Genomic DNA, 19,616 nt, shown 5'->3' on the forward strand with positions numbered 1-19,616 from the left:
CACAAGTCCACTATTCATCCTCATGAAGGAAGATTTTTGAATAACAAATTATATTTAAAGTGTTTCTACTGCAGTGTGCACCAATAAGCAAAGCAGACAGTGTGAGATTAACTCTGGGGAAAAAGCAATGTTCCTATGACTAAGATTACCCTGAAAATCAACAGTCAGGATTATAACATAAAGAAAGGCCTTCTATCTTGTTTCACATAAAAAGGCCTACCTATGGATCAGAAAAAAAATTTGTACTGTCCATTTGTTTTAAAATTATTCCTTATTAAAAGCTGCTTAAAGCAATTAGCAGAAATTTTCAATAACACGCTGTATATTAGGTTTCTGAACAGTAAAGTGCCAAAGACAGACAGAAATAAATATTAATAACAACAGGAAAATATGTGCAATTTCTTATAGTAAAAATGTTATAAAATAAAACTATTTTTAAAATAAAAATAATAGACATATGTTATAATTTTCTTCTAGCCCCTTATTTTAAGCCATCTATTTGTCCTGTATAGTCCACTACCTTATGGCATATTTGCTGATTACAACACTCACACAAAATAAAATCTTTAACAGCAGCAAACTATTGCTTACTGGTATGAGGAATGATGGTCTTGTCAAACAGTTTTTCTTTTTACCACTCACATCTCTTCCCATGTTAGACTTTAACAGCTGTTGGATAATAGCAGCAAGCATGCATCAGTTAGAGCTTCCAATTATTTGAAGTATCACAGAATATATCATATTATCTACTGAAATATTGTAATCTAACTTACTAGGGTTATATTTGACACATATACGGTAATTAGGTCATTGTCTCTTTGTTCAAAAAGGTACCACTGTGTAAAACAACTGATTAAATAACAGAGGGTATTTTACTTACATGTATAGTGTCAGCCTGAATGAAAAAAAACCAAAACATCTAAACCCCAGTGCAGGACAAAGCTGATTTCACTACATTTTTTTAGTCATCTCAGCTCTCTATAGAAGGTTACATTACAGTGGAAACCTGACTAAATTCCCAAGAGGGTGTCAAAACCACCTCTCTCAAGTACATATTTTGTGTTTCTATGATTCATCCTTCCAAAGTAGAGAAATTTAAATCTCAGGTATATATTAAAGTAGTATTTGTCCCCAAAGGTACTCTGCTATCAACTTATACTCATAGCTTTGATTATTTTTCTAAGTAGGATACACTCATGGAAAATAAGAAGTGTAGCAACAGACTTTTGAATAAAGTATGGAACTTACTCACGATACTACACGGTCAAAACAGATCACTTTAAAAAAATTTTTTTCCTATAGGCAGAATTTGGCATTTGTATATTTTATGTGAAAATAATTGTTTGAATGTTTCAGGAATTATGAGCTCTCTTGTACTCTGAAAGTAATTTTTTTCATAGTTTCACAATTTTCCAAACAGGAGCTCTATGTAGCATCATTTATTTAAACCACTGTATCTGAAATGTACAGTACAATAAATTCAGAACTACTAAAAGGTAATAAAATTAAATATAGTAAACTTAAAAGACTAAGTTACCTACCTATTTTCTGAAAGAATTATCCCCTTGTTTGATTTGCTGACAAATTCTTTATCTGGACTCTGTTAGGTTTTTTTTATAGTTTGCTGCTTCTTTGATCTACACCCTGAGGTTCAGTAATCTGGAATCCTGTTTTTCTGCATTTAGAAGTGGCTTCAAGAGAACTATGTTCTATTATGATACCACAATTACATATTCCTGACATTTGGGTTCTCTGCACATAAGAGTATTATTTAGTATTTATCTAAATGAAGAGTATTTAGATTCTTTTTCTCAGCAGGGTAGAATTAATAAAGCAGTATGTTATTAAAACAAACGAAATCATCAAGAACTGCCACGTGGAACACGGATAAGAGATGAAATGTACACAGCGGATACACTTACTCCACAAAAATACAGGCTTATTAGGACCTATTAAGGTTTCCTATAGTCCAAGTAGAAATTTTGTGTCTCCTTTCAATTAGTAACAGCTGATAATCAAAACTACTGTTCTGCAAGTTTGTTTCCCTGTTACAGACCAAGAGTTTACTAGTGAAGGATCATTGTCTTGGATAGGCATTGACTGCAGCAGTGGGTAAATACATAAAAACCTGTAATTTTGGCATCATCACCCAGTAATAGTGCTAGTGACAAAAACCATATTTTCAAGCTTGCAAACATTCATCAAGGATAACATCTGCCTTTTACTTTTTGTTTCTTCTTCTGTCTTTTCCTTTGTCTTCCTTTTCTGATTTGTCATCTTCATATTTTTCCTTTTCTGGTTTTGTTACACTGTCATAAGAAGGTGGAGCTGTGGTGCATGCAGACATATCCATTTTCTCTGGAGATGAGTTTTCACTCAGCTTACCAACAGTCATATCATTTTTGATGAGCTGATCACCCCCATCTTTCTGATACATAAATGAAAGCTTCTTTACTGACTGTCTTAGAAGATGACGTCTGTAAGCACGTTGAATGATAGTGGCAGAAACTTCTTCTTGTTTTCGTTTCAGTGTGGTTGTAATTGGTTCATAGGAAACTTTAGATGGATTGGATGCCATAAACCGATCTTCCATCTGTATTCTGAGGGCGTCCATCTCCCCACTTTCCCCCAAAACACGCTTTGTGAAAGCAAACAAGATGTCAAGGCAGTGAATTCTGTCACCGCTCACCACAGGTAGATCCATTGCAATAAGATGAATTGTGTTTGGTTTTGGTATATTAAGAGGAGGATCGAGAGAAGCTGCAAAATCAGACAGTTTGCTATATTCAATGAATTGTGTTGCATCGGGATCATATTTTTCCCAAACCTCATAAAACATCTCAAAGTCATCCTCACCCAAGGGTTCAGCGCTTTCTTCAGTAGCAACACTGAAGTTCTCCAAAATCACAGCAATGTACATGTTCACCACTACCAGGAAGGATATGATAATGTAGCTGACAAAGAAGAAAATCCCAACAGAAGGGTTGCCACAGTCACCTTTCACAGGGCTCCCTGGATGAGCCTTGTTAGGGTCACAGTCTGGCTCCCCACTGTTCAGAATTGGGTTAAGCAAATTATTCCAGCCAGCGGACGTGGTGATCTGAAACAGGCAGATCATGCTGTTGCCAAACGTTTCAAAGTTGAACATGTCATCAATCCCATCCTCCCTCTTGACATAGGCAAAGTTGGACATGCCAAATATCGCATAGATGAACATGACCAGGAAGAGCAGCAGCCCAATGTTGAACAAAGCAGGAAGAGACATCATCAAAGCAAACAGCAGAGTGCGGATTCCCTTAGCGCCTTTAATGAGGCGCAGGATTCGACCAATTCTGGCAAGCCGGACGACTCTGAACAAAGTGGGTGACACAAAGTACTTTTCAATCACCTCAGCTAGAAACATACCTGTGAAACATAAAAATAAATTAAGAGAGTAAGTTTTAACACAGATTACATTTTCCACAAAAAAGTATAAACACCCTCCCCAGCTCTAGTTGTGGAATTAGTGGAAAATATAATTGGAGATAAATTTTATCTCCTATGGATAATTTTAGAATTCTTCCCAGCACTATTAGAAAATAACCCCAAATTTAGAAGTATTAAAAATGATACAGAATAACTAAGAAAGTTAGCACTCTCAAGTACGCATTTTGTTTCCTAAATAATCAAGAGAAATTAAAATTAACTAACTCCTCTAATTTGCACAACTTGACAGAGATAAAACATTAAATACACATATATCTATATTTCATTTTGAATATAAGAATTTCTTACCTATTATTGAAAGAATAACAACCACAAAATCAAAAATATTCCAGCCAATGGTGAAGTAATAATAACGGAGTGAAAATATTTTGAAGACACATTCACCAGTGAAAAGGACAACAAAGACCAAGTTAATCCAATATAAAATATTTTGCATCAGTTCAGTCTGGTCATCTGTTTCTATCATCATTGTGACCATGTTAAGACAGATTAGAACCATAACAGTGATGTCAAATAGTTGCTGTGTTACAATATCAAACACCAGACCTTGCAATTTGTTCTGAGGGAAGAAAAAATAAAAGGTTATAGTATTTTTATGTAATAAACATCTGTTTCCACCCTCCCATTTCATTCTTCCTCTCCCAAAATATACAACCAAGCAAAAAGCTCAAAAATCTAAGAAAACCATTGTCCAGTAACTTATATGCCAGTTCCAAGTTTTTCTCTCAAAACTCAACAAGCCTATATTTCTTCATGTTCTTTGATTCTCTACTTCCTCAGGCTTAACAAATATGAGAGATTTTTCCTGCAGAACAGACACATGTATATTTCAATTCAGAATGGAGGGGTAACTTTAATTAGGCCAAAACCATTTTAGAGTTAAAGGAGAAATTTTATTGTAATTAATGTACTGCTGTGATTTCTCACCAAATATAGATGACATAAGAATAGCACAATTCTTACCACTGGTCGAGGTATTGGTTTTTGTGGTTTCTTGGATCCCAGCTTCTTCATTGCATTGTAGTATTTCTTTTGCTCTTCTGTCATGAAAATGTCTTGGCCTCCAAGGTAAATTAATAAAAGAAACCCCAAATCTGATTACAGCCAAGCCTTCATATCCATTAATTCACAGCATTGCAGAACATGGTTTAAATGACCCTTTTATTCATTCTTATACAATATTACCAAAAGCAAAACATAATAATTATTTCAAAGATTGTTAAAATATCTGATGAATCTTGAATAAAAAATGAAAGAAATTATGAAACAAAGAAAATCCCCAAAACGTCTATCTATTTCTTATTTTAAAAAATACATACCTGATTAATTCAATTAAATAAATTTTAAAAACTAAACCCAAATTGCAAAATACACATTTCATAGACTCTTATAAATCTAGCATCATGAACTCCACATTGTAAATCAATCTACCAGAAATAGAAAAGCTTCAAAGGTAAAAAGATATACTGTGAGCATATATGCCTTCAGGTAAAACATACAAAGAGAAAGAAATTACTCATTTTGCTTTTCAGGATGTGCATTTTACCATTTGAGTATAGGTATCTCAATTCAGATGGTATACTAACAGTGTATATGAAGCTTGAACATGCCCCTACATTGTACCTAGATCATCAGAAACATGGGTTTAATTTGGGGTTTCTTGTCTGAATAAAAGGAATTCTAGACTGGTGTAATACACACATGGAAATACTTATCAGAAATACAATTTATATTGACAAGTAACTTTTTTTTTCCTTTCATGCATTTGTTTGTAATTATATTCCAGGTATGCATGACATCAAAACAGCGGCATATGGAAATGGACTTCAGAGCCAGGGGTGATTCTATGACTTTGTCCCACTGAATTTGTCAAATGTAGTGTCAATCTTATAGACAAAGTAATGATAAGTCTGAATGAAGGTGTGTTTAAATTTCAGTTGTGTCTATATATTGACATAAAGATTCAGAAGTCAAAAGAGACCATCTCTAACAGACTCTCCTCATAAATCAAATATTCAAGTAAAATTAACTTATTGGAGAGTAAGAGTTTTGGAAAAAAAACAAGAAGTTGATTTGATAATTATGGTAGAAATGTGCTGTGACTGTTGGAAGATTTCACTCAGTGGGAAACAAAGAATAAAAGAAAAAAGCCATAAAAATAGTGGGAACGGGTTGGGGATTTCTTCTGCTGTCTCACTGATGTAATGGCTGAACAAGCCATCCTTGTCTCAGTGTGCTGTCCCTAGGGAGAATATAGGCCTCAAGGCAAGACAACCCTTAAGGACCAGTTAGGAAATCGACAGTAGAATGTTGCCTCCCTCACAGAATTAATGTAATGAAAGTAGGATGCACACAGGAACCACAGAAAAGCAAAGTTTAACTACACAGAGACAGTATACTGCAACATGAGGTCTTTTCCCATTCATATCCCAACATGCCCAAATGTCAGTGATATGAAAAAAAAAAAAAAAAAAAACAAGAAAAATACTGCTGGGTAGCCATGAACTGTGTGATCTGCACATTTCTATGCATACAGATGCACCTATACATTCAAAAGACATAACTAATGCTTGCTAATTTGCTACATGAAAGTGAATAATACCATATAGATAGAATTTTCCCCAGCCTAATTGTATGTCCAGTATTTTACTTTCTTGGTGACTTGCAACAGCTGCAAATGTACAAGGGGTGTATACCACACTGCCAGAAAAAGCCATTTAGCAGGAACCTTTATCTGCCTTTATCTGCCTTTTGAATCATGATGATTCCAGTGGACAGTGTCTGCCAAGTGAAGTTAATAAAATTTATAATTACCTCATTACTCAGTAAGGTAACCTTGTTACATATCGACTGCCAAAATTGCCAACAATATGTGTATAACCTTAGTCTTGCTCTCCAAGGATGAGAAATGGATCTACCTTCCTGCTAAGTACTGGATGCCCCTGCAGTTCACTCCAAGGAAGTTGCAAATATTTTGAAGGATGAAGATGCTACCATTTGTGGTTTAAATAGCAAGTACAATTTAATTTGCCATCACAGCCTGCCTTTTCACCTATTTACATGTCTCTAGAGCTCTTGATACAATCCTGTGTTCATTTAAGTAATTGAAACGGCTTAAGTTGAAAAGAAAACCTACACATTTTCAAATGATACCCATTTTCTTTTTCTTGCAAATTCACTAACTCAATACAGTTTCTCTATTCTCTCTAATCTTACAATACAGAGAAGTATTTTCAGCATTCAACGTGTTAGTCTCTGTAATGGGAGGCCTTCACAATACTGCTGTATGTTATCTCCCTATCAATTTTGAAATTTAAAATTCTGCATATTTTCTTCTTTCCTGCCTTTTAGTTGCTTAAGTCATCTGCACTTTCACATTGCTTAGTCACAGCACGGTGAAGTTAAGAAAAACAAAGACATGACTTTCTGATGGACAACATATCATTGGGCTGTACAGGGATGTGGAGAACACTCAACACTAAGTGTAATTTTAAATTACTTCAAATGTGTTAAAAAGAAAATACTGTTATTTAATTATTTTGAACAAACAAAAATCTTAAAACCTGATTTCTTTTTTTTTTCTATTACTATGTGAAATTTCAGACACTATTATTTATCCTTGCATACATTTGCTGAATGCTCAATAACAATGAAGTATTGTGAAAATGAAACATGTGGTACTTATCTTCTTTTTTTGCTGGTTGAAGTTATCTATGATGACACCAATGAATAAGTTTAGGGTGAAAAATGATCCAAAGACAATAAAAATCACAAAGTAAAGGTACATGTACAGGTTCTCTTCATACTTGGGCTGTTTCTCTGCCTATGTAACATAGAAAAACAGCAAAGCATCACAAATAACAGTGAAGAAAATCAAAGATTCCCGAGCAGGAGGAGAAGTTGCATCCAGATGGACAGGGGGTAAACCCAACTCTTTTGGAGCATACACTACACTGGCCTCATATTTGAACTTGAAAATCTATTTAATACAGGTTTCTGTAATTGCACACATTGCAGGACTTGTCATTCCTTCCCTCTCTGTCTGTTCTCTTTGATGACATTTGACATTTCATGTAGGTCCTACTAAATTTGACAGAAATGTGCAAATCTCAAAAGCAATTCAGTTCCTATAGACTATATGCAAAATCAAGAGCTGGATTGAGGAGAGATACAAAGAAATATCAAGATTAAAAGAAAAAGAGGCAAAATTTAGCAAATTCGGTTTTTGAGATCATCAGAGTCTGCAGCTCTGGATTAGCTTTTGCAGTGATGCCTCTTGACTATTTGGGTTATTTTTGAGGACACAAAACAATTTATTTCCTGATCTGTAAAATCTCAGACATAAATTAATAGAAAACCACATCTCATTAGTTTGGATTTTTACAGAAGAATTATTAAATTAGTAATAATTTATGTAGATTACAGCTATAATTTTTTTACCTGATAAAAGTATAAGCATTTTGTGGGCATAGATTGTAGAAAACTCATCAGGACTTTACATTTAACTGTTTATATTTTAGCTCATTTCAACTGCCATTCAAGAAGCCTTACATCAATCTTAGATTTGTTTTCCCTCAGTAAATTTTATTTTTATGCAGATTTGATATTGCACTCACTTTTGTAGAATCAACTGCAGCATACATAATCTCCATCCATCCTTTAAATGTTGCCTAAAAACAAAATTTATTAATATTTTCTATCAAAGCTCCAGTTCTGAGAACATTCTAAATAAAGCAATGTCTTCTGTAATGTATTTCTTTTCATAAAAATGAAGAAAATATTAAAAGTCTGGTGTGTTACAAGTGAAGCATTCACAGGAAGTTCATTACTGCGGAATATCTCCCCCCAATTCTTAAAAAACACTGAATAAATTCTAATCTTCATGGAAATTCATATAAACTCTCTGTGAGATGAGTTGTAATCAATATCATCATACCAGAGAGACAGCAGTTTATCTCCCAGGGAAATGTGATGTGCTGGTTGCCATCTGTAAAGTATTACCTTAACAGGAAAGGCACTGTGCTATTTGGCGACCCAGTAAAGCCAAGTCCCTGATGTCAGGATACAGGGAACCTGCATGATCAGCTAATCCACCTGCACAGGGATGGTGTGGGTCACTCCACTGGAAACAAGGAGCTCCAAGAAGAGACTGAGTGAAGCTGCCCAAGGACTCAGTAGCTCATCCATCCTAAAAGTGTGTGCCACGGTGTCCACAGTATGCCACGGTGTCCATGGGGACCACAGTGGGCCATGGACCACACACAGCTCTGTGCTCCTTCCAGAGCCAGCACGCAGCCTGGATCAACTGCTTCTCCTCCAGGACCTCCCCTGCACACCCCAGCTCTCTGGCTCCCCTGTAATTCCATCATTGATGGAACCATGCTGAGCGGCACCACTCCTCTGCCCTGAGTGCAGCACGTGCCACCAACACCAGCTCTTCCCAAACACTGCCTGGTTTTCCTCAAGGTGGCATACAGTTCTAACTGTCTGACTACCAAAAAACTGGAGGACTTTTCCAGGAAAAAAAAAAAATCAGCCACCGTCTATCGGCATTTTTCAGACAGAATATGGCAACAGTCCTAGAAAAAAACTGTAAAAGGTAAGTAGTCCCAAGAAATCTTAAGAAAATAATAGAATGATAGAAGGGTTTGGCTTGGAAGTGACTTTTAGAAATTATCTAATTTAAGCCCTCTGCCACAGGCAGGGATATCTTTCACTACATCAAAAATTTCCAATGATGGGTAATCCACATTCTCTGCATTTCCATAGCATTTGAAAAGGTACTAGCAGCTGGATGCCAAGCAAACTTTTATCCATCAGGTAAATATTAGATATTCCTCCTGTTCCAAAATGGCCAGAGAATGTATCACATTTTTACAATCACAGCATGAATTAGCTCTATAGAACAAAATTATAAAGTCAAATCTATATTCATTTATTTATTTTAAAATAACATTGAAAATAATGGAATTAAATGATACCACAACTAAAACTAAAGCTGGAAAATTTATGCACTTACCACTTGAAGCAGAGAAAGATAACCAACTGCAACATTATCAAAGTTTACTTTCACATTTTTCCACCGAACACCTCCAGTAGTTCTGTTCATATTTTCACACATACTTTTATTACTGACTTGCTCTGGTGTGAACATCACACCATTTGTGGTGTTAACACAGTAATAGAACTTGCCAGCAAACAAATTTACTCCCATAATGCTGAAAATTAGCCAGAATGTAAGACAAACCAGAAGTACGTTCATAATGGATGGGATTGCTCCAGTAAGAGCATTCACAACCACCTAGTCAATAAACACAGAAAAAAAAAAATTAAAACCAACACAATGGTTATTTTTTTTTAATCTAGAAGATGATTTAATGTAAAACATTACATTACACTGACGTAATGCAAATAGAAAAGGAGTAATGCATGTCATATAACCAAACATGCTACTATTGGCCTTACTAACATTCAATTAGTGCTCTTCTGTGCTTTTATATTTTGGCATACTTTTAGGGATTTGTTTTACACATTATTCCCATTTTTTCTTCCTTACCCTCATGCCTTCAAAGCGTGACAAAGCTCTTAGAGGTCTCAAAGCTCTTAATGTTCGGAGCGATTTAATTGCACCAAATTCTGAGAAACCAAGGGCAGTAGCTACTAAGCTAACCAACGAGACCTAGAGGAAACAAAACAAAACAAAAGTACTTTTCTTTTTTAAACAGCTTCAAAATAGAAATGCCTTGAGGGCTAAAATTTTCATCTGGATATTGGGAAAAAAATTTCACAAGGTCCCTAATCTTTCAGTGAAAATAAATTAAAAAGAAAAAGAAGAAAAAAAAAGAAAAAGTTAGTCTAATACGGCATGTAAATTTCAGAACAGTTTGAACAAAAATATACTTTAATCCATAATACTATCTGTGGATTGTATTGGACTATGTGTGTATGTACATTTTTTTTTTTTAATAAGTAATTTCTTTTCCCTCCATGTGTTTGATTGTGGTTTGGACAACCTGTGATACCAGTTATAAACTAGCTTCTACATATAGAAATCCTAAATATAACATTAGAAAATCAGAAAATTCAAAAGGTGTATTGCAAAAAAAGAAGGGGAAACATTAAAAAACATCGTGTAATGATGCACACGAGACAGAATCCCAACCTCAGCTTCATTTCAACTTTCTGTTCTTGTAGCTACCAAATAGTATAATTGCACAAAAGCACACTGTTATCACAAGCTGTAAAAATCTTTGGATTTTTAAAATTGTTTTTATTTTGGACAACTAATGTGCCTACTTTTGTGGAAGAAAGGGTTTAATCCACAAGACTTTTTGAAACCTTCGGTACAGCTGGATTAACTGCTCAAAAATTGATTTTCCTGCTGTTTTCCAGTGGTAGTCAATGACTCGTGTCCTCACTGAGCCTCCCACTCCAGATGGCTATCTCCTGTTGTGTTTACACAAGGAAGTCTTCTGCAGATTTCTTTCCTCTAAGGGTAGCTCAAGCAAGCTGCCAATCCCGTTTTTGCTCTTCTCTGTGATACTATTTGCAATTGCACATGGAAAGCTAAGCAAAACGAGCATTTTTATTTGTTTCAGGGCTAATAATCTGTTTCTGAAATAACTGTAAACAACACAATGGGTAAGAACTTCTGTCTGTATACCATAAATTCTTTCCCAAACAGGGAACAGCTGGACAGTTTAGGCTGCTAGGTACAGAACAGTTTGCCTGAAAAGATTCTGTAAAATGTCTCGCAGTGACAATTTAACTTGACTGGTACTGGTATGGCAAATTTGTTCAATGTTTAGCTGGATAAAGGCATAAGACAGAAAGATAAAGATCTATTTAGGCAGTTGAGGGCAGCACCTGCATGCTAAACCAGCAGGAAGAGAAAGAATTAAAATTCCTTGTTACTGGCTGAAAACAATAACAGGTAAGTCTGGCAATAATGTCAGAAAAAGCTAACCAGACCACCACGTCTTTAGGGGTGGGAAGGAGTGAGTTTACAGTATAGGAGGTCAAACACTGGAAATGTACTGCTAAGTAAGGCATTCTCCATTCAAAACAGAGTATCAGCCTGAGCTGTCCAGTCTAACCTTGAGGTTACAGCTAATGGAAAACCGCCGATGGTACCCCCCAACATGAATTGTTAGAAAATCTGTTGCTACAGGACCACAAAATGCAGACACTCTAAACAAAAGATTAGGATGGCTACATGAAAGCACTGAAATCACTGAAAAATGAATCATATATCCACATGGATATATGATATGCCTGATCAGAAGAATTGATCTTAAAACTCAATTCAAGATACATTTCCCAATACAGGCTTGTACAGAGACATTAAATCTGAATATTCCTTAAATAGTAATAGATTTATTTATTTCTGTTTAATTTTCTTTCTTTTTTACCAGTGACCACTGTAATGGAATAAAATTTCAACATTTATGTATCACAAGCTTCTGGAAACATAGTGTCTGGTTATTCACAATATGAAAAGAGTCTAAAACATGGCTACAATTTTATGCAAAGGTGACAGAATCTATCTAGATGATTGCTGCTGATTTCCCATTGATTATAAAATTGTCAAAATTTTTCACTTAAGTTATAATAAAGAAAAATCAGAATGCTGTAGCATTCACAAAGAAAGCAAGTATACAAAAATTATATATTAAGCCTTACTCAAAGACAATCATAAGTTTTTTTCCTTTTATGTGCTAATGTTATCTTGTTTTGGAAAATTTAGTCTTAGGGGAGGGCCTTTATACTTGCTAAGTTTCTGACAGGTCAGTACATCTGTTGTGGGAATATGTTGGCTTTATTCTTGGTGTAAGTATTTACTGGGAGTTCACAACAGAAGAAATGGAGAGGCCATGAAAGTAAAAAGCAGTAAACTGCATATCCCAGAAAAAACATATCACATATTTTCTCATGTCACTGAGTTAGTTCATTTGCTAAGAATGGGGATTCACTGAAAAGAGAAGCACAGTTAAATGAGGAAGACAAATAACAAACACCACTTGAGCCTTTCCTTCCAAAAAACCTACTTTAAAAAGAGCATTAGGTAAGTTTCAGTTCTACTGGTAAGGGATAAAATTTCTGTCCTAGATTCCACATACCATCCAATCAACAGAGTTTTCTTTTGTCCACTTGTTGAATTTCTAGTCCAACATCTTCACAAAAAGAAAGAACTCCTTTAAATGATCATATCATGCAATGTCACTAATTTAGTTTCTTTGGAGAGCAATGTCAACACTAGCTTTTAATGTTACTGTTGAAAAACAATTCTCCCCTGCAGTTCTTTGTCAGTGCTCCATTAAGCCCAGGATCAAATGCCCTACCCCAAGTGCTCACTTAAATTTCCCTTTCCTTTCTTGCGTCTGTGTGCCCCTTGCTCTCTGCTGCCACATCCAGCAGACTGAAATCAGATCTGTAAACAGTGCTCCCTCACCAGCTGGGACCCGCACAGTAAAACACAGAACACAGCATAAAGGCAGATTTAGTTACACACTGGATAACTGCAGTAGGATCCTATTCACCAGTATGTAATTTTCCATTCCTTTAAACCAAATTTACATTATTCACTGCATGTATCTCTATCAGATTGAAGTTACATAAAATGACCTGCCTAAACAACAGAAACAGACTACTTAGAAAGCATAGTACCTACATCGACAATCAGGAAGTCCAGCCAGCACCAAGCATTAGTGAAGTAAGTCTGAAAACCATAGGCTATCCATTTTAGCACCATTTCCAGAATAAAGACATAAGTAAAGATTTTATCAGCATAGTCCAGCAGGATTTTTATAGTCTTGCGCCGTTCAATATATATATCTTCAAAAGCCTGTAAAGAATGGATTACATATAGGTCAGATATTGAAAAGTCTTTGAAAATTACAAATTAAGTCAGAACTAAATGAAAACAGATAAGTAAAATCACTTTCAACTTTAGATGTTTTACCTTGAAAAACCAAAAGAACAGAAATTATAATTACACTCTTTCTGCATTTAAGATTTTATTATTGCCTGAAAATGGAATTACAATATAAAGTCTGAGGTTGCCTAAAAGATTTTTAGAAATTTCAGTAATAGTCAACACAGAATTATAATTTTTCACCCTGAAAAGCCCAGCCAGGTTCTGTCAGAAGCCACTCTCATTATTACATCAACATCAATTAACAAGAGACCAGATTTTATGTTGATTATCTCTAGTGAATTCCTATCTTAGGTGCTGATGGCAAGGTTTTAGTAGAGGGAGGCTGGAGATGTGGCCACTACGAGAAGAGACCAGGAGACTGCTTTGTGCCAGCTCCACCATTGAGCCCACACAGGAAACAGCTGGGCACAAGAAAAAAGCCGTTGGTGCTTCTGGGAGAACATTTAAGAAAGGGCAAAGCACTGCATGGCAGTATGAGCACTGAAGGAAAAAAGTGAGATAAACTACCTTGCAAACACCAAGGTCAGGGAGGAAGGAAGGGAAGTATGTGGTGCTTTAGGTGCTGAAGCAGAGCTCAAGACAATATATAGCAAATCCTATGTCAAAATGAACCCAAATATGTGAAGCACTAAATGTCATGCAGAATAGTAAAAAGAAATTCAAGTATTCCTATGTAACAGTCCAGAAGTACAGCAACTAAAACTGTAGCAAAAAATTAACTAATATGATGAATTCAGTATCTGCTTTTGGGGACAATTTTCATTTGAAGTGGAACAATTGTTTCATGCACACATTTCCATTTTCATGATTTTTATAATTTCTTAAACAAGATTTTTAGCATTTTCCTAAACACACACATCACCTAGCATTCGTCAGAATTTTAATGTAATGTAACTTAAATGTAATACTCAAAATATTCTGGGAATTTAGTTCCAAGTTCTCTTAAAAGACAACTTTGTGTTTTATTCTTAAGGAATACATGTGTTATAATACTACTCTTAGATAAAACATTTTTATAGGTACTATTTCTATGGGTGCAAGCTCTACTTACCAGAGCACCACTGCTGAGAAGAATCATGAAGACAATGAATGATTCAAACCAATTGTGCTCTACTATCTTGTAACAGGTTTTTCGAAGGTTCCACCAAATTCTTCCTTTTGTGCTCTCTGTACTGCCTTTACAGCATTTAAACTTCTGTACACAGCCTAACAGCACAAAAATTAAGGAACTGTTATATGGTAGAATTTTCATTATCCTGAAAAATAAAATCCTTCTTAGCTAGCTCCTGTTTCATGAAGTTCAAGCTACTTCAAGCTACTTACGCTACTTATCTTTTCAATTTTATACTCTGGAGGTAGGAAAACTTGAGTGTACACAATTTTTCCTCTACTCTGATGCAACATCAAGCTTATAGTAAAGGACAGTCATCTAACTGAGCTAATTTTCATTTACAAACACATTTAAAAATATCTATTATTCAGTTTATATACAGATAATTAAAGAATATATGCAAATTGTGAAGGAGCAGAAACAAAGAGTATACATAGCAACTTACACATGCTTGTTTAAGACCACAGAAGTTTCTTCTTTTAAGAAAAAATCTGCCTTTTAAAAAAGGTTCAAATAAATCAGACATAAATACTATTTATACTGTGCTGAGGAAAAACTGATGCTCCGTGGGCTGACAAAGGATAACTCTTTACATAAAGAAATGTTTTAACAGGAGATAATGAGAGCTTTTCCAGTGTGATACAGATCTATGGCAACTGTCCACAGAAGTCTGCCTCACATTGGAGAGCTCCCTACTTTATCATGGGGCCTCAAGGCATTGTTAGCAATGAATCTCAGTAACTGCCTAGCCAGGAGTAGCCTCCTTAATTCTTAAAAATTATTACTCACATAGAAACAAAACCAAGTGGACATGACTTAAATGGATCCCAAAGGCATTCTGGTTTTCCCGTTGTGTCATTAAGTTAATGTTACAAATAACTTACACTGTATTTCATCATCTCAGCTAAAACAGATGCCCCTATGAAAAACATGAGCTACCTTACCTTCAACCACTCAAAATGTTTACTTTATGAAAAAATGAATCTTATGCCCAAGAAGGAATTGGTATCACATAACACAAGGATAAGGAAGAATTTTAATATATTGTCAAATTATTTGAGAAAGGTACATTTTTTTGTCGAATTTTTTAAATTAAGAACTTGATTTAGTCAATTCAGCCCCACACTGACAAACAATTCTGGTTTTATAAAGATCAGTAAATTAATACTTCAAAGGACAAAGTCCTAGCCTAAACCCAAGATGTCTGCAAAACAGTAAACTAAAAAGTATGGACAGGATACGAGAGTTAATCCTGGACCATATTTTGTTCTGAATTATTTTACTCATGATTTAAACAGAATTTAAGATCCATAATATCGCAAAAAACCAGAAATTCTTTCCTACATAGTAAATTTCAGTAGTCCCCTAGAAGATGTAGCTATTCAGAACTAAAATAAATAAAAATATTTAAGGACATACAAGTATGCTGTTACGACTTCTTTACTTAGATAGATACATAGGATGTCACCCACCTGTTTTAATCCACGGTATACTTATATATACTCTCCCCCCATTAATGGTGCAATGTCAATAAAATAAGCTTATTGTTTGAGTCAAACTCTCCACTGAAAGATGGTGGATAATCTGAATCACCCACTGGATTGCTTTCTAGCCCTAGGAAGTGATCAATCACATGATTCCCTTTTAAATTTCTCAGTGAAGTGAGCCTAGTGTAGGGTTTGATCTTGCAGATTTCACTACTGACAAAGTAATTTAAATCAACAGAATTACTGTCTGCTGAGAATAAGTTTATCGAATTGTGCCTACTGATTATTTTAAAAATATGATAAATGATTACATACACACATATTGAACTTTGCTTTAACAAACAGTACTTCATAGATGTTGGTATTGCTATCTACAGTAGGCAAAATTAATTATACCCTAAGACTTGATGAATTAGGATCCAGGACTGCTGTAGCAAATAGCTTCCTTGAACTGTCAATGCTTTCTGCAAACAAGCAAAATGTAATTGCTAGGCCCAAATTTTATTTCCATACCTTCTGTAAAACATGCTTGTAGTTCTGATGCTTTTTCTGGTTCAGTTTCACTTTTTTCTTCTCCAAGGACAGCTAAATTAACTGTACTTCCCTCTGATGAGCTGGAAAAATCTAGCTTCTGAAAATAAAATTCAATTTATTTTTACTTTATTGATATTTATATTTTTAGAAGTGTAATTAACTAAGCATGCAACACCATGTGCCAGTAATAAGAAGAACAATATTTTTCACCAGAAATTCAAAAAAACACCCACATGTAGCAGTCAATGCTGTTGAAATGTGCATAAATTGTCCACTTTATCTAGAGATTGCACAGTATATCATGGAATCTTTAATGGAATTTCAGAATTTCTAGAAAGTTAACTGTTACCAAGTTGATTTGCTGATACATATTCTATTTATTTTGCTTTCTACTATTACTTTCTTATACATTTCAACTGGCATTAATTTGCATTCTTTTTTGCCAATGCACATATGTAGTACATTGTGCATTCTGAAACTACCCATTACTCTGGTACACATACCTGTACAGTCAACACCCAGAAATAATTTTTGGTTCTTTTTTAGTAACTAGTATCACATAAGCCAAAAGTGATCCCCAAACATAAAAGCAAACATACACACACACAACCCCCCACCCCCATTCCAATACAAGAATAAGCCTTAATATATTATTTTGTAATCTGCCTGTGTATTGCAGAAATGTGGAGATTTTAAGGGAAGATGTGGTGTCCTGTACACTTAAGTAAAGTATGAGTACCAAACTAAATCAGAGTAGTTTTGGTGACAGCATTCTCTGACATTTTACAATGTTATTATCAAGAACTATGTAACATCAGTAATGAAGTCACACAAGTAAATGTCTGTAGGGAATGATGTAAGCACACTTTATAAAACAACCTCAGTTTTGTCAAATCATTACCACTTTTACTAATTCAGTTAGATTTTTATGATTAAGAAATATTTAAGAGATAAATGCAGACAAGTTACTATCCAATCGAACTGTACTTACACCTCAATTGTAAAATGCGAAAGGACAAGATTATTTTTGGCAATAAACTATTTTTTTATGTTTGTGAAAGAAGACAGACAATATGATAACAATAAATAACCCAGTATTCTGCATTAACTTTAATTAAAAATGGTTTTGCTATATTGCCTACTTTCCTATTATTTTACGAAGTGATTATCTGGAATAGAACTCCCATATTACTAATGTTTACAGTAAACATGTATTTTCTTTTTAGCAACATAATTTCAAAATAGCAATATTCACAGCAAACAACATTTCCTATCACTACTTCTACTGAACCCAGGGATAGCACAATATGCCCTCCACAATTCTATTATTATGCTGCTTTCATCATTCCATGACATAGCATATATATTGCAAAATGTTGTAGTGGTGGTGAGTAAACTAAAAAAATTTACTTAAATAAGTCAAATTATTATTTTTAGAATATATACTTTTTAAGAATAAAGAAGTTTTGTGTCATATCATTAATAAAAATTTAATGCAAAGTGAAGTACCCTAAGTAATTTGAACTGTTAGCTTAGCAAATGACATTAATTCAAATGAAAGCATAAAAGATGAACAACCACAAACACAAAAGTAACTGAAAAGAATCAATGTATTTAGAACATGAAGTTATACATTTCATATAACTCATGGTAGAAGAATCAGAGATTAGAGCTTTTAAAAATTTATTTTTAATTACAAAAGGCAATTTTCTTTACTCTAGAAATAAAACTAGAGATTCCATAAACTATTTTGATATAAACCAGGTAGTCTGGTTTCCTCTTTCTCCTACAGATGGTGTAGAGCATAATCCTACTTCTTGAAGAGTTACAGATTTAATTAAACACTGGTTCTTTATGTGAGGGGCTCACACTTTTCACTAAGATGCAGGTATCAAACAATAACAAAAAAAGTGATTGTAAAAATCAATATGCACAGAAGAGTTTCTACCTCTAATTAAAAAATAGAAAGCTAGTGTCTTTGCTATTTACAACAGAAGTCTTTGCAGAAGTCTAACTGATCTGGGGAACCACTCCAGGAAGAGAACTTTTAGGAAAGACAGAAATGTTCATCCTTCAACTTCCAGGGCCCTTAGCTGCTGTTCAGTTTACTAAACAGAGGTAAGAAGGCCACATTGTATGAACACAATGCACTGGATTGAATGGATTAACTTAGAAAAAATTGGCACACATATCTATTAGAAAAAAGTATTGCCTTGTTATGCAGGGAAGGGTAAGTAAGTCAAAGTGACATCCAAATGAAAAAGGTTTGTGTATTTTTCAGTCAAATGACTGGAAGCTCCCAGTTTACTGGTTTGCATGTTGCTCTATGCTTGTCTAGACTCATGTAAGCAGAAGCCTGGGTTAGGAGCAGTGTCACATAATCAATATCCATCAAAAAAGACTCATCCCCTCATACCTGGGACCACTAGGATGGGATATTACCATTCTACTCTTCCCTACTAAAGTGCCTTTTCGAAAATAGCTTCCAAAAATCCCCAGAAAGGTATTTTTCCATTACTTCTGAACTGTTTACCATCCCCTGGGACACACAGAGAGACCTAAATACTTCCAATATATAATACAGTACAAAAGAATACATGGAATACAATGATTCCACAACAAATGCACACAAGTTGCATTTGCAAAAGGATTATCTCAATGGTAAAGAACAGAACTGTCAAACTATAGAGAAAAGATCATCAGGAATAAGAAATTCATATCTTGGTACAATTAAACTAAATAAAAACCTGTAAATTTTATGGTTCTAGAGTTCCTGAATTTAGAGGTTTGGGAGTGTAGTAGTTCCTATTTTGTCTTTTTAAAAATTGTCTTCATTTGATCCTTATCCCAAGTTTTCCTATTTTATATTTCTTTCTTGTTTGAACATCCTTATTTATATAGTGTTAAACCATCCAGATTTATTTAGGCATCTGCATAGAAATTTTATTTAATGTTTTATGTTTGTCTTCATAAAAATAAAGCAACTGGATTATGTTCACAAAGAAACAATTACTTATGCTGAAGAACAAAACTTAAATAAATGATTGCCTATCTTCCAACC

The 19,616-nt window shown here is 34.6% G+C and overlaps 1 protein-coding gene across 1 annotated transcript in view; it reads right to left on the reverse strand.

Moving 5' to 3' along the window:
* Positions 1 to 1,286: 1,286 nt before the first annotated feature.
* The window catches only part of LOC137477089 (sodium channel protein type 2 subunit alpha-like), a 62,556-nt gene continuing 44,226 nt past the window's right edge, over positions 1,287 to 19,616 (reverse strand). The window contains exons 18-27 of the mRNA XM_068195764.1: positions 16,535 to 16,652; positions 14,475 to 14,629; positions 13,157 to 13,330; positions 10,043 to 10,165; positions 9,506 to 9,787; positions 8,103 to 8,156; positions 7,172 to 7,309; positions 4,450 to 4,554; positions 3,775 to 4,045; positions 1,287 to 3,405 (exon numbers count right to left, since the gene is read on the reverse strand). Of these exons, the coding sequence (XP_068051865.1) occupies positions 2,222 to 3,405; positions 3,775 to 4,045; positions 4,450 to 4,554; positions 7,172 to 7,309; positions 8,103 to 8,156; positions 9,506 to 9,787; positions 10,043 to 10,165; positions 13,157 to 13,330; positions 14,475 to 14,629; positions 16,535 to 16,652 (2,604 nt within the window). The 3' untranslated portion in view covers positions 1,287 to 2,221. The remainder of the gene's footprint in view (positions 3,406 to 3,774; positions 4,046 to 4,449; positions 4,555 to 7,171; positions 7,310 to 8,102; positions 8,157 to 9,505; positions 9,788 to 10,042; positions 10,166 to 13,156; positions 13,331 to 14,474; positions 14,630 to 16,534; positions 16,653 to 19,616) is intronic.

Source organism: Anomalospiza imberbis, chromosome 7, assembly GCF_031753505.1.
Source record: "Anomalospiza imberbis isolate Cuckoo-Finch-1a 21T00152 chromosome 7, ASM3175350v1, whole genome shotgun sequence".
Lineage (NCBI taxonomy): Eukaryota > Metazoa > Chordata > Aves > Passeriformes > Viduidae > Anomalospiza > Anomalospiza imberbis.